General features: G+C 45.2%; 1 protein-coding gene across 1 annotated transcript; it reads left to right on the top strand.

The window, feature by feature from the left end:
- Positions 1 to 2,477: 2,477 nt before the first annotated feature.
- On the top strand, positions 2,478 to 3,802 carry LOC122661497 (probable aspartic proteinase GIP2). Its single transcript, XM_043856907.1, has one exon. It carries the CDS (start codon positions 2,478 to 2,480, stop codon positions 3,786 to 3,788), a length of 1,311 nt encoding a protein of 436 aa, XP_043712842.1. The 3' UTR covers positions 3,789 to 3,802.
- The last annotated feature ends 11,186 nt before the right edge of the window (positions 3,803 to 14,988 follow it).

Raw genomic sequence — 14,988 nt, 5'->3', positions numbered from 1 at the left:
GGCTTGACAAGAAACGATCTCGGTTCCCCCGTACATGGTCATCATCGCATTAAAGTAGTTGATGTGATCCGTCGGGTCGGTCATCCCGTCATATCGGTCGAACGGGGGAGGTTTGAACCCAGTCGGTAGCGGCGCAGTCATGATCTCAGGAGGATACGGGTGACACTCGACCAACGAATAGGTGTCTGGGGTCGCTTGTTTCTTCAACCCCTCCACTTGCTCCGCCAAGTCTGGTAGCCGCCTCTCCAGCTCGGTTTCAGGTGCTTGGCCAACCGGCTCATCCACCCGGTACAAATTTTTTTGCTCGCTCGGCCTAGGTCGACCATTTGGCTCCTCAGCCCGAGATCGGTAGGCTCAGTCGTCCCATTGTGGTCGGCCGTTCTGGTCAGCTCGGTCTGCACCATCCTTCCTTGTTCTTGTTTCCTCCTGGAAGTTCGACCCACAGGGGCTCCCTTGTTGTTCTTCTCGGGGAGGCGAGTTTTGACGCCAGGGGGTATGACGAGATCCTTCTCCTCGTCTCGCAGCGCGTCTTTCATTCGGCTCGTTCCCTTGTTCTCGGACTCTCCTCGGCTGTCCGTCCTCTCCGAGTCGTCCAGAAAATACCGACCTCCTCGCTACCGAGCCTGCTGGTTCGATTTCCTGCCCTGTTCCCTGGCTTCGGCGATGCTCTTGCTCATCCCGTCGAGCGCCTCTGCTAAGGCGCGGAGGAGGAGTCTCTGACAAGACGGGTATGAGGAGGCAACTCGGCTAGGCTCGGCCCTACGCCGGCCACCATTTTGCTGTAAGTTTCTCTCTGCGCGGACCGGGGCTGGAGGGGGCGCGACCAGTGGTTGGCCCATCAGCCCCCCTCGGGCCATCTGGTTCATGAAGGTACGCAGCATCTCATTGGTGTGGAGCATCTGCAACTGCAAGTCCATAACTTGTCGATTATTTGCCCGGGCTTTGGGGTCCAAACTCTCCGATAAGGGCGGCGGCGTTGGTATGCCCAGCCCACCCAAAGTTTGGCTCGGCCTGTACCCGGTCAGCCGCGGCTGTGGCTAGCACACCTCCCCCATTCCCACCCTCCGGTGGGGGAATGGGACTGATCATGGTGCCCGTGATGGGCTGCGCACCCCCTGCCCGAGGGGGACTTCTGTTTATCCCCTGCCACGAGGCTTCGGGGGGCGGTGATCGCCTCGTCTGCCCAACGGGTTGTGGCTCGTCAGTACGGGAAGTCGAGCCATACTGCCCTGATCTCGTGTGCACCATTATTGTTGCTCTTGAAGTTGGTAGAAATGAAGATGGCCTGCTGATGTCGTACCCACAGACGGCGCCAAATCTGTTGCGTGTGAAAATCTTCGATGCTTGGTTCGCCCACGGATGAGCCTGCAAAGACCAAGTGATGAGCACAAGAGAGCCGGTGTGGCTCCGGCCTAGGACTCTCCGATGCTAAAGTTGGATCACCAGTGCAACAGCGTAACTGCGTAGTGAAAAGCAAGATGAGGAGTGGTGTTCCATACCTGGGTATTTATAGAGTAAGGATGAGATGAAGCGGTTGGGAGAGTCCTAGTATGGTAGGAGTCCTTCTTTTGGAAGGCTCTCTCGCGTAGAGCAGAGTGGAGAGCTATTTTCGGGGTCGGGCTCTTATTAAGGTAAGAGTCCATGTAGAGTGTGACTTCATATCGCGCTAGGATCGTGACTCGATTCTTATCCCGTGATTCTCGAGATGCACTGACGTGGCCCCGCGATCCCCGGTGGGGCGCTATGGTAGCTTCTGTGTAGGAGGGCTCGGCCTGGGAGGTCGGCCTAGTCGATCGGCCTTGGCAGTTACCTCAGCTTGGGAGGTCGGCCCTAGAGGTTGGTCTCTGCAGTCAGCTCGGCCAAGAGTTTACGGCTGACCTATGTGAGCTCGGCCTCAGCCATCGGCTAACTTGTGCGAGTCCGGCTTTGTTAGGTGACTTATCAGAGATCGGGTCGGCCCGATCTTCAGCTCGGCTCAATTCGGTTCTCGGACTAAGGTCAGATTGGCCACGTGGCAGCCTCTGATTGGTGGAGTGTTTTATGCCTCATCAAGGGTGAAGAAACCTTACTTGGAATGAAAAATATTGAAATCAAAAGAAGATGAGAAATACCAAATGAGAAAAGAAAGCAGCCACAATATCAACCCGAATGAGTATGCCAGTTATGAGTCAAGAAACACACGTGTTGAAAGCTGATGGTCAAAAGTCAATCATGTACTCCCCACCCCTAGCACAGCTGGGATTATAGAACGTGAGCTCAACTCTTATTGAATGAGATAAAACCAACATAGTTGCCATTGTTGATGTATTTGTCGGTGAGTCGCCGCCGTATCCCAATGCAAAGAACCGCGGCGTAGCGTTACATTACAATCCCAAATAAAATTTTTGAAAACGACTCACCAAACTATAAATAGAAGGTCTGGCCTTCCTCCAACTACAAACCATTTACCAATCACATTAAGTGATTAACCAGCAACCATGGCTGTTTTCTCTCTCCGATTCATGCTTTTCTCTTCTCTGCTTCTTAATTTTCTGCTCAACCTCGCTTCTCTATCCGATGCAAAACAGAGCTTCCGCCCCAAGGCCCTCGTCCTTCCCATCTCCAAAGATGCTTCCACACTACAATACCTCACCACTATCAATCAGAGGACTCCACGCGTGTCCCTCAATGTCGTCCTCGATTTGGGAGGTCAGTCTCTATGGGTTGATTGCGAGCAAGGCTACAACTCATCCTCCTATCGCCCCGCCCGTTGCCACTCTTCCCGGTGTTCCCTCGCTAAGTCCAACTCCTGCAGCGGTACCAACACATGCGGTGTCATCGTAGACAACACCGTCACTGGCACTGCCACCACCGGAGATCTCGGTGATGACGTGGTTTCCATCCAATCCCCCGATGGATCCAACCCTGGTCGTGTCGTCACCGTATCTCACTTCCTCTTCGCCTGCGCTCCTACCTTCATCTTAAAGGGCCTAGCCAGCACCGCCAAGGGAATGGCCGGACTCGGTCGCACCCGCATCTCATTGCCATCTCAGTTCTCTGCAGCTTTTAGCTTCCACAAGAAATTCGCAATCTGCCTCTCCTCTTCCACCTCCGCCTCATACAACGGTGTCTTATTCTTCGGTGCTGGACCTTACAAATTCCTCCCCAACGTCGATGTCTCCACAAATAATCTCGTATACACCAAGCTCTACATCAACCCCGTCAGCACCGCATCGGCTTACACATCTGGTGATGCTTCTTCGGAGTACTTCATCGGAGTCAAGTCCATCAAAGTCCAAGACAAGGCCGTCTCGTTGAACACGTCCTTGCTTTCCATCCAAAGTAGCACAGGCTACGGTGGGACCAAGATTAGTACCGTCGACCCATACACGGTGATGGAGACATCCATTTACAAGGCCGTAACCAAAGCTTTCATCAAGGCGGCTGCGTCCAGGAATATTACCAGGGTAGGGGCTGTGTCACCTTTTGGGGTGTGCTTCGACCTCAAGACCGTCCATGGAACCCGACTAGGAGCTTCGGTGCCGACGATCGATTTGGTGATGGAGAGCGAGAGTGTGAAATGGAGTATATACGGAGCAAACTCGATGGTGCAGGTGAACAACGAAGTGATCTGTCTTGGGTTCCTGGACGGAGGTTCAAACCCAAGGACATCTATAGTGATAGGTGGGTATCAGCTGGAGGATAACCTGCTACAGTTCGATCTGGCCAATTCCAAGCTTGGGTTTAGTTATTCTTTACTCGGCTATCAAACCACTTGTTCCAATTTCAACTTCACTTCCACTGCTTAATTAATTGAACTACTAATTTGAGAAAATGGATTTAGATATCCATAAGATTAATTTAAACAAAGTTGAATAAACGGCCAATGATATTGGGGCCTTGCGTATATATGTTGTATTGAAATTGATGTAGCCAATAAAATTCTGTCATTTCTCACTTGGGAGTACTAATCAATAACAGGGTCTTATAAAGAAGAAAGTTATTTCCTAATCTTTTCAGCCTTTCAAGCCATGAAGTTAATCTCTAAAGAAGAAAAGACATTCTAGTACAGGCAACCAAACTGCAAAATCATCCAAAACTAAACTCGTAGTCTGGTTGATTGATCTGTGTTTGTTTGGAAAAACAAATCAAACTTGCTACCTAAACTTTGTAAATTAACTTTAGACAGGAAGTGTCTACCCAAAAAAACTTAAGACAGGTAATGCCATGTTTCTTAAATTGTGAATAAATTTTTTTTAAGGAGCAGTGTTGTTGGAAGGAATCTACACACTACCACCAATTAATATTCTGAAAAAAGTATAAAACAATAACAACAACAAACTCAGTCTTATCCTAATTTAATGGGATCAATTACATGGATCCAAACAAAACAAGATAAGGATGACAAAAGAGGTAAAAAAAAATAAGGAGAAAAGTTTCATGCAAAATTGTGTATAAGAGGAATCTTTTACACTGATTTTTAGTAATTATCAGATTCAAAGCTTTTAATCTGAATTGTCTAAGGATAAAGTATGGTAGTTAGTCCTCTTATATCGTTACATTTTCAATTACGTGTAAAAGACTTGTCAATAATGATTAAAAAAAACTTTTACCCAAAAAAAAAATAAAAATACAATTTCCATTTTTATTAGTTCTCTGCAACCCGCAAGCACCAACTGCTGTGCATTACACTGCAACCCAACCCCAATACCCACGCAACCCATACTCAGCTATTTTAGGAGAAGAGTTTAACCAGCATGGGGGAGGTATCCATGGAACTAAGTACTCAGCTGTAATTTGGCTGAACACTATATTTTGCGGCACGAGCCAAAGACCCAAGCTTCACTGATATATTCAAGCCATCAACTATCCTTCAATAAATCTTGTTTAGCACTTATGCAGCTTAAAGGTCCATTTTTATGGCAGAATATATTTTAAGAGATCCATTGTGCATCACCGCCAGTCCATTGCCAGCAGCCGCTGCAACCCCTGTTCAACGATGATGGGGAATCTGAATACAGTGATACTGTGATGGAGAAGGCAGGGGCAAAAAAAAGAAGAATAAGAAAACCAAATTCTTCCAAGATAGCTATTTCCACTCCAATTTTCTCTACTTCCAGATCAAGATTGTGTGAACTGTAAAGAGATCTTCGTATCAATTGTGACGGAATATTGACCTTCGGTGAGGATTTAGTCCGTGACGAGAGAGGCTTTATCAATTCTGTAGTGGATTTACCAAATTATGTATTAATTAAAGAGTTGGAAGCATTATTAATTTATACCATTGAAATGGAAAAGTAACCGGCGGTGAGGAGTTAGACAGTCGGTGAAGAGGGAGGCTTCATCAACAGGCTCCATCGCTGCAACCCCACACTCTCCTTGCAACCTCCATCGTCAAAACCCAACAACCATCGTCACTGTGTCACCCTGCTAACCACCATTAACACCACCAAGCACTTTCCCCTACCGTCAGCATCTGAAACTCCACTGTGTGCAAATCCCTCTCTAAACCCCTGTTGCCGAAAGCCCCTCTCGAAACCCGTCCTGAAACCCATATTGCCGAAGCCCCTCACACCCTCCGTTGCAAACCCTTCCGCTCGAGGAACCCATCTCGATTGAGAGTTGAGATTGAAATGAAGAAACCGTGTTTTGCGGAAGAGAGGAAGAGAGAAAAGCATTTTTTTTTTCCAAGAGAAAAAGGAGTTGCATACTTGCATAGAACGAAAAAAATGGAAGTTGTTTCGTTTTTTTCTCAAAAAAAAAAAAAAAAGTCTCGTTTTTCTAAATCATTATTGATAAATACAAAAGACAGTTTTTTACATTTTTTGAAAATGTAACCGTATAAGAAGAGGAGTTAACCATATTTTATCCTTGGACGGTTCAGATTAAAACCCTTGAATCTAATGGTTACTAAAAATCAGTGTAAAAGATTCCTTTCATACACGATCGTGCATGAAAACACAACCCAAAAAATAATAAAAATGAGATGAGAAATGAAAAATGAAAGCTGAAAAATGAAAAATGAAAGATGAGGTGAAAGTAAGAGGAAAACAGCACAGCAAGTCAGGAGAAGTGGGGTCTATTATATGGATCCTTGCCCTCTGATAGGTTTTATTTGAGGTCATACTTGGAACAATACCTAGACTATGCATGTCCTTCCTCACAACTTCTCCTATGGTCATTTCAGATCTACCCCTAGTTCTTTTAGCTCTAATGGGGAACATATCACTCCTTACTAGGGTGTCTGTAGACACTAAAATTTTGCCATTACCTTTGACGATGATGACGATGGGACACGGACGTTGGATATCACACCCTTTCCCTTTCCTAAGACCAGAAAGACAGGGCCCATGGGCCCAGACACACTCTGAACACCAAAAATATCCCATGTAGGCTCAAAAGGTGAGAAAAAGGGGACCACACTGTCCACGACGTCGTGGACAGTGCCCCATGGCCCTGTGGAGGCCTCCCACGACAATAGGGTACGGAATCACGTCGCAGTGGAGGGCTACAACGTCAACAGGCTGATGTCATCCACGGCGCCGTGGATAAATCCTCCACGGTGCCGTGGAGGACCTATCCAGGTCAGAGGGTGTGGGGCACCCCCCTATAAATAGGAGGGTCCCCCTCCCCTCATTTGAAGGAATTTTGGGGTAGGGAGACCCTCGTAGTCCGATTGTAACCCCTTTCTGCCCCGATTCCCACTCTTTCGAGCACCTATTGAGGCGAAATTCTAAAGGGCGGGTAGATCCGTTGATTACCCGTTCAGGAAAAGAGCGATCCCATTCCCTTGCGAATCATTATCCAGTCAGTGTACGGATAACAAAAGATTCCCTTCACCACCGTTATTCTGTCTATTTACAGATAACAAGAGATCTCTAAAAGAGTTGTTATCCTGTTCGAAGAAATCGGCGTTGGTCCATTTGTCCATCTCCCCCTGAGCCAAGGGATCGTCAAGATCTGAGGTATACCCATATAGAGGTATAATTGCTGCATTTCCATTGTCACAATGTAGTCTCTCGTATTTTTACCATTTTAATGTATATATTGTAAATATAGAAATAATGTACATTATATAGTCTCATTGTCATAAAAAGAGAGAATATTCGTCATTCTAGCATCTATAACAAAAAGACTGGTTTTCACCGGACAAGATGGGTGCCTAACACCTTCCCATGCTTGTAATCTAACCCCTTACCCGAATCTCTGACTAGACCATGCGCAATCTTGTAGCCCATTTCCGTTCGTAACGGATAGGGCTACACCAATTAGGTTCTAGGCCCTAATCCTAGGTGGCGACTCCTTGTTATTTTTAATATTTTATAAGGCATGACCCCAACCCCATGATGATGTGTCAAAATGATACCCCCATAATTACAGACTAATAGTCTATCGCCAATAAGGCTGAGGAAACCCTGTCACCAGGGACCGAGGTACTTACAGTGGCGACTCTGCTGGGGAGATAAGTAGATAAACATCCATTGGAGGTCAAGCTTTCTAAAGTAGATGCTACCAATAAATGCAAGAGTACTCTCTCCAATTTTGCATGAAAACTTGTGTGGCTAACTTTTCTGTGCACTAACTACATCATGCATAGTGCTCAAAGTGATATCAAACGATGAGGGTACTCCATGTCATACCTTTATCCTCAGGGAGGTGAGGTACGTCATACTAAGTACTCTGAGATCGGACGATAGCCGCTTCCTGTATCACTTTCGTGCACACACACACAACATGAGAACACATTAACCAAGTGGTTAGTCATTGGGCCCCATGAGTAGTCATGGGTAATTCGTGGCAAAACCACAACCTTTGATATTTACTGTACGAGTTTAGAATCACCAGCGAGGGTAACCACTAGTGTGCTGTGGGGTGCTTTAGCCACTCAAAAAAGGCACTAGCACGGTTACTCTGAGATTGTGTGATCTACTCTCCAGGTATATTAAAAGGACCACGTACCAATGACTCGCGTAAGTGACAGGTATATCGATTCTGTCAAGGATGACCTGTTTCTATCTTATTAGCCTACCTATTGCATGTATCATGTAGGAAAATAGACCATATATGATTAGGATATGACACAAACTAGCCCTTGTTAGCTTTAAGAATGTCCGAGTTTAAGGTCACCTAGTGATTAATCTGACGTCAATATGAAAGGCCACTTGAAATAGGGAATTCCATAGTCCCACGATAGCCCCTCGGAGAAAGATGGGAGTCCACTCCCATATGATGGAACCCTACATGTCCCTCGAAAATGGGGCACCTCGTATTGATTTAAGATACAATCATCAGAAACCTGAAACTAGACTTCGTCTTTGTTTGTTTATGACTCCTTTTAAGAAATGATTGGGCGACGATGGCATTCGAAGTATGGTTGGAAAGAACTTCTACAGTACCGGAAGTTCCGATGATAACTTCGACTACTTGAACCAAAATAAAATACAATAAAAATTAATAAAAAAAATCTAAAAAAAATATCTAAAAAAAAGAAATATCCCCAAAAAAAAAAACTTGTTGTAAATTGATTGATACGTGAGCTTTTAGTATCTAAACTAGGGTTTCTCTTTCTTGTAGAGGCACAATTCCATACTCGAAAAGGTCATTTCCTCCCATCTAGATCCGACACGATAGAAGGCTGATCCGGGCCGGTCCATCATTCTTCTCAAGCTCCCCATCTTCTTCCGATTCCTCCAGTTCATCGGCTGAGATATCACTTGAGAACAACATGGATCCAATCGATGATCACCTATTTGAAAGTCACGTGGAGCACCGAGTAGAGAGGCTGCAAACAGACATGGCCAAAATGCGATAACTCATGGCACAATTGGTGTAATCAGTCCATGAAATTTCCAAGGGAGGATCCACATCTGGACCTACAGAACAAGAGGTAAGAAGGGCTACCTCTGCAACCCCCAAAACTCCGATTACCATACTGGTAGAGGAAGGAAATGACAGTTGATCTTCGGATCCCCCTGAAATTGAAAGGGAAAAGATAATGAGAGAGAAAGTTGAAGAACTTGAGGTGGTAGTCAAAGACAAAGTTAAGGAAAAGATGAAGAAGAATTAGTGTTCTTCCCTGAGGGAAAAAATCCCTGAAGATTTCAAATGGAAGCTGGATAAGTTCGACGGTTCCGGAGACCCTAGATAGAGCTCATCTCAAGATCTTCTCCACCATCGCTAGGTCTTGGGGACTTTTTGAAAATCAGATGGGGTAGGCCTTTCTGTATTCCTTGGCTGGATCCGCATTGAGATGGTTGACTCAATTGGATCATACCCAGACCTAATCCTAGGCATCTGTAGTAAAGGTATTCACAAAATAGTATTCGTATAATACTGAGATGGACATCACCAGGAGGGAACTCGAGACTTTAAGACAAGAGTCAAATGAAGAATTTTTGAATTTCATCATGAGATTCAGAGAGGAGGCCGCAAAAATGTGGAACTTCCCTACAGAAGAAGAACAAGTAGAGATTTTGCTAGAAAACCTATACGATGAGTATCACGAAAAGATATACTACTAGCATATCAAGACGTTTGATGCACTCATGACCATTGGGAAGAAGATTGAAGACAAGATCTTCAAAGAGAAGCAAGCACAAGGTGTAACCTGAGAGACTGCGGGAACTTATTCTGGAAGGAAAAATGTAAGGGTAAAAGGAGGAAATGCAATAGGAACAGGCCGCCAGATGCAGAAGTACAAGTAGTGGCCACAGGGACCACACCTCTCGTGATCCAAGCTGAGCCAGAACCTCTTAAAGAGCCTTCAAATTCGGAGGAAAGACGCCGACACTGTTGTTCATCAAACTCAAAAAGGAAGGGATGATCGACTCGGTTCCCCCTAAGCATGTGGATCTCAATAATCTGCGTATGTGGTACAAGTCTAATCTCTACTATCACTATCATAACCAGAAGGGACATCACACAGATAGATGCATACTCCTCAAGCATGCGATTCAGGACTTGATCGACGATGGCAAAATTGAACTTCAAGGTAAGCAACAACCAAATGTGACTGCAAACCCTTTGCCAGTTCACAGGGTGAATATGTTGCAGGGGGATTCCAAACAAGGGGATCCTATTCTGTTGATAAAACCAATTAGAAGGAAGAAGAAATTGATGGATGCACGCGTCTATAGGGCGAGCTTGGCAAAAAGACATAAAGGGAAGAAAAAAAGTTCGGTTCAGGAGGAAGTCTCTCAAGAAGTGAATCGTCCGAATTCCCCTTTTTATCACCCTAGGTTAGTAGGTGCTACATGGGTGGAATACCCAACACCATCATGGAAAGCGCCGCAGCCTCTCCTAAGAGGGACTTATTCTTTGGAATCCTCTTCGGGATCAGTAAATATGTTCCGAGAAGAAGGACCAACCCTGGACCCTACAACATTGATATGGCCTTCCCCGTGGTATTTAGGGAAGGATTAGTAGGCCCGCCAAAAAAGAGCTGAGAAAATGCAAGTTTGTGTCCATTTTGCTAGGACAAACTGTGATGGGAATGTCCGAACGGGCGGACAGTTATGTGACCGTGGCGGGGGAATAACATCTAATAATCGGCTTCAGAAGTTGGATTTCCTAGAGCATGACATGGAAGGCCTCAATCTAGGGGCCTCAATCTAGGGGCACCCTTGTGTAAGTATGGTTTCTCGGCATTTGAAATTTGCCACCAGATACAAGAGCAAGAAACTCCTGGAAAGGAAGATGTGGATGACTTCACGCATGTGACACCTAAGCTTCTCAAAGCCGTGTCAGCATTGGCCATAGGACGATTTCTGTCAGAAGAAATCTCTCATATCCACATAGGGGGAGACACCGACGATAGTGAGGATGAAGCTGAAAACATGGAAATCTATGAAGAATGGATGGAGTATGCTGAAGAGGAAAGATGCCTTGAATTAGCCGAAGAAGGATTCCCCACAATGGGGTGGGTAAACAATATTGGGAACGATAATGGTGATGATCCAACTAGTCTCATCCAACCAATTTTATTGAGTGATGATGATGAAAGTAGAGATGATGAGGAGATATCCTCCCCTGAAGCCTCCAGAGAAGAGTGGACTGTGTTTAGAGAAGATTTTGATTGGTGGAGCATGAGTATTTTCTATTAGGCATCAGACATACTGGATATCACCACTAATACCCAAGAAGTCCTTTATAAGGCCACTTCCCTATTCCCGAATTTGGTGTGCAGTAGTTTTGCAGCACGATGTGAGAGGCTAGTAATGCCAAATGAAAATGACATACTTGCTCAGACTCTCCATGAATTAAAGAATATGGCTTGGTTGACCAACGCCCTGGCACACGATCTATTCGGAGCATGTCCTGAAGATCTTGTACTCTTCTCAGATACTCTTTCCTACCCGAAACCTCCAAGGAGAAGTGAGGGATGGGAAGCATGGGTCAATGACATCAATTTGGGAGATCCCCACATTGACCCAACTAACAACATCCACCCCATAAAGGTTGATAATGGAGAAGACTCAGGAAGAGAAGGCTTATCTGAAGAAGATGAGAGCGAACAAGAATTTGAGCCTAGAGAATTAGATGATGAAGAGCCAGAACAAGAAGAAGAATCTGCAGAAGAGGGTTCTGAGGAAGTAGAAGAGCCTTGTTGGCCGGTGACACGTCTTGACAAGTATGAGAACATCTATGGACCAGTATCATGGGATTTACCGTTTCAGGTAAACAAGATCTGCAGAAGTGTTGATAAAATCCAAGAGATGCTCATGAGAATTATAGTCATAGATGACAAGTACCAAGAAGAACTTCAACAGTTGGAACCTGTTAAAGAGCAATGGTCATTTCCTCAAGCAATATGCCGTCTAGAGAATTCTGTGAAATTGACTATGGCTTTGTTACAAGATTTGTGCAAGACTCCTTCTCCTAACCGTGGGAGTAAGGAATATTATGCGTGGGTAAGAGCACATGACGATTTCATCCTTTGCCATGTTAATGAAGAAGGATTATCCAATGATCCGATAGGGAACATTCACCCAGTCATTTCAAGTGCGGAGGAAAGTTCAGAATCCGACCTTAGAAGTTCTGATTCCCAAGAAGAGGAGAAGAATTGTAACTTCTACAAGTCTTTGGCCAAAGCAAAAAGAAGGTATCAAGCGGCTCTGAAAAATTTCCAGGCCATACATCAATTGATCCCTAAGGATCCAACAAGCCCTGAGCATCATCCTCTGATACAATAAATCACCAAAAAGCAAGAATCTCTATCCAAGATCTTGGATCAAGCTCAGAAATCCATCACAACTGTGTCAGATAGAAAAATGATAAGCCAAGAGTTAAGGAAAGGAGATCACTCAAAAGGCACTATCATTATCACAGATAACAATGTGGAGAAAGATAGTCTTTGCCCGGTCGAGCTGATCATCAAGGATAGGAAGCCAGAGGTTATGAAAACCAGAAGTGGAAAAACTTTTAAAACAAAGGGTTAATGTTGGAAAAGTATCAGCCTAGTCAACCAAGGCCGAGTGTTGATCCGAAGATTCAGGTGCTGGACCAATTAAAGAAGGCATAAGCCAACATCTCAATCTGGGGATTGTTAATGGCTTCACCAACTCACCGAGATGTGGTCTTGAAGGCTCTCACCAGGGTGCAAGTACCCATAGAAATGGGGCCAGAAGAGTTATCTCACATAATAGGGGCCACCTATGCTATCCAGTTATTGTTTTTCTTAGAAGAAGACCAACCACCAGGAGGGAAGAATCATAACAGGGCTCTTTACATCATTGTAGAATGCAATAAAAACCAAGTCCCTCAAGTCTTAATTGACAATGGATCCACCCTCAATGTCATGCCGCTAAGGGCTGCAAAGTGCATGGGTTTAGCTCTTAACAAAATGAAGCCGTCAAATCAAACCATCAGGGCATATGACAGTTCCAGGAGGAAAGTAATCGGGATCCTTACCACTGATATCAAGGTAGGGTCTGCTTGGTTCGTCATAGATTTCCAGGTCATTGATATTCAGGCGTCTTTCAACGTGCTGCTTGGAAGACCATGGCTACACTTGACAGAAGTCCTGGTGTAGACGCTGATTTTTTGTCACCCACTAATTGGCGATGATGACAACGGGACATGGACGATGGATGACGCACTCTCCCTCTTTTCAGACCCAAAGATACCTGACCCATAAGACCAAGAACCATTCTGAGCACAAAATGACCCATTTTAGGCTTAAAAATAAGGAAAAATGGCACTGCGCTCCCACGACGCCATGGACTCTTCCCACGGCGCCGTGGATGCCTTCCCACGGCACCGTGGGCACCTTCCCACAGCACCGTGGGGATGTGTACCGGATTTCTATGGTGCCATGAGGGGGTGTGACATCAGCCTACTGACGTCACCCACGACGCCGTGGAAAAGTCCCCCACGGCACCGTGGACATCTCCATGGCGTCGTGGAGGACTTATCCGGCCAGGAGAGAGAAGGGGTCCCTCCCTATAAATAGGAGGGTCCCCTCCCACATTTTCCAAGGAATTTTGGGTGGAGAGACCCTCCCAAAGTGATTCCTAGCCTCTTTTCCTCCTTTTTCACCCTCATTTCTCCTCCTTCTCTCATGAGAGTGTGAGTGCTTGAAGTTTTCTTGTGATGGACAGATCCTTCGATTGTCCCTCTGAGTATAGAGCACTTTTTCTCCTTGGCGTTGTTATCCCGTCTGTGCACGGATAACCATCAAAACTCCTTTATTACAGACGTTATTCTATCTGTTTACTCCTCTCCAAATCACTCGAAAGAGCCGTTACTCTGCCGAGAAAGAAGCAGCGTCAGTCCATTCGTCTATCTCTCCTGAGTCAGGGGAATACAACCATACAGGTATAATTATTGCATTTTTGTTGATCCAATGTAGTCCTTTCATATTTCATCGTTTTAGTCCACATTTTTCATATATATAATGTAGTTTATTATGCTTTAATTCAATTCATAGCATCTGAATGTAGTTCATACTATCCCCCATCCCCGTAATAAAAGAGAGAGAACATTCGTCCTTATGTAGCATCTAACACAGAGAGACCGGCTTCGGCCGGGCGAGGTGGGTGCCTAACACCTTCCCACACTCATAACCTGACCCCTTACCCAAACCTTTGGTCGGACCATATGGAGTCACAGAGCCCGATTCCGCTCACAACGGGTAAGGCTACACTTAATGGGTCCTAGGCACTAACCCTACGTGGCAACTTCACATTATATTAGCATATTTTAATGCATGATCCCAATCCCCTATTTATCAATATTATCCATATCCATATACACACACACATACATCTCCCAAAAATCCTATGTCGCCATATACCATAAGGGCTGAGGAAACCCTCGTCCCGAGGGACCACGGTACTTACAGTGGTAACTTCACTGGGGATTTGGTGGACAAATGTCCCCCCGAGGTCAAACTCTCTAAATAGGTGCTATCAATAAATGACAGAATGTTCTCTTTAAACTTTTATAAAAAAAAAAAAGAAAAAAGAAAAAAATAATAATAATAAAAAAAAAACTGTACAAAATAAAAAAAAAACCATAATATGTTTGTTTGGCTAACCCTTGTGTGTACTAACCGCATCATGCATAGTGCTCGAAGTGAAATCAAACGGCGAGGGTACTCCCTGTCGTGCCTTTACCCTCGGGGAGGTGAGGCACGTCATACTAAGTACTCTGAGATCGGATGATAGCTGCTTCCTGTACCACTTTCTTACACACATACACTGCATGGGAACCCCTCTTACCCCCGTAGTTAGTCGTTGGATCCCATGAGTAGTCATGTGTAATTCGCGGCGAAGCTACAGCCCTTGATATTTACTGTACGAGTTTAGAATCACCAGCAAGGGTATTCACTAGTGTGCTGTGGGGTGCTTTGCCACTCAAAAAAGGCACTAGCTTGATTACTCTGAGTTTGTGTGACCTATTCTCCAGGTATATCAAAAGAACCACGTGCCTACAATTTGCGACCACGAGCGATAGGTATATTGGTTCTGTCAAGGGTGGCCTTGTTCTGTCCTATGGAAGCCTATCCAT

The sequence above is a fragment of the Telopea speciosissima genome, chromosome 1, assembly GCF_018873765.1.
Source record: "Telopea speciosissima isolate NSW1024214 ecotype Mountain lineage chromosome 1, Tspe_v1, whole genome shotgun sequence".
Taxonomy (NCBI): Eukaryota; Viridiplantae; Streptophyta; class Magnoliopsida; order Proteales; family Proteaceae; genus Telopea; species Telopea speciosissima.
Note: the sequence above shows the minus strand (reverse complement) of the source record. Positions and strands in the feature narration are given on the sequence as shown.

Bases quoted from the DNA above. Each gene is read 5' to 3' on its own strand.
- LOC122661497 (XM_043856907.1), top strand. From the start codon at position 2,478: ATGGCTGTTTTCTCTCTCCGATTCATGCTTTTCTCTTCTCTGCTTCTT.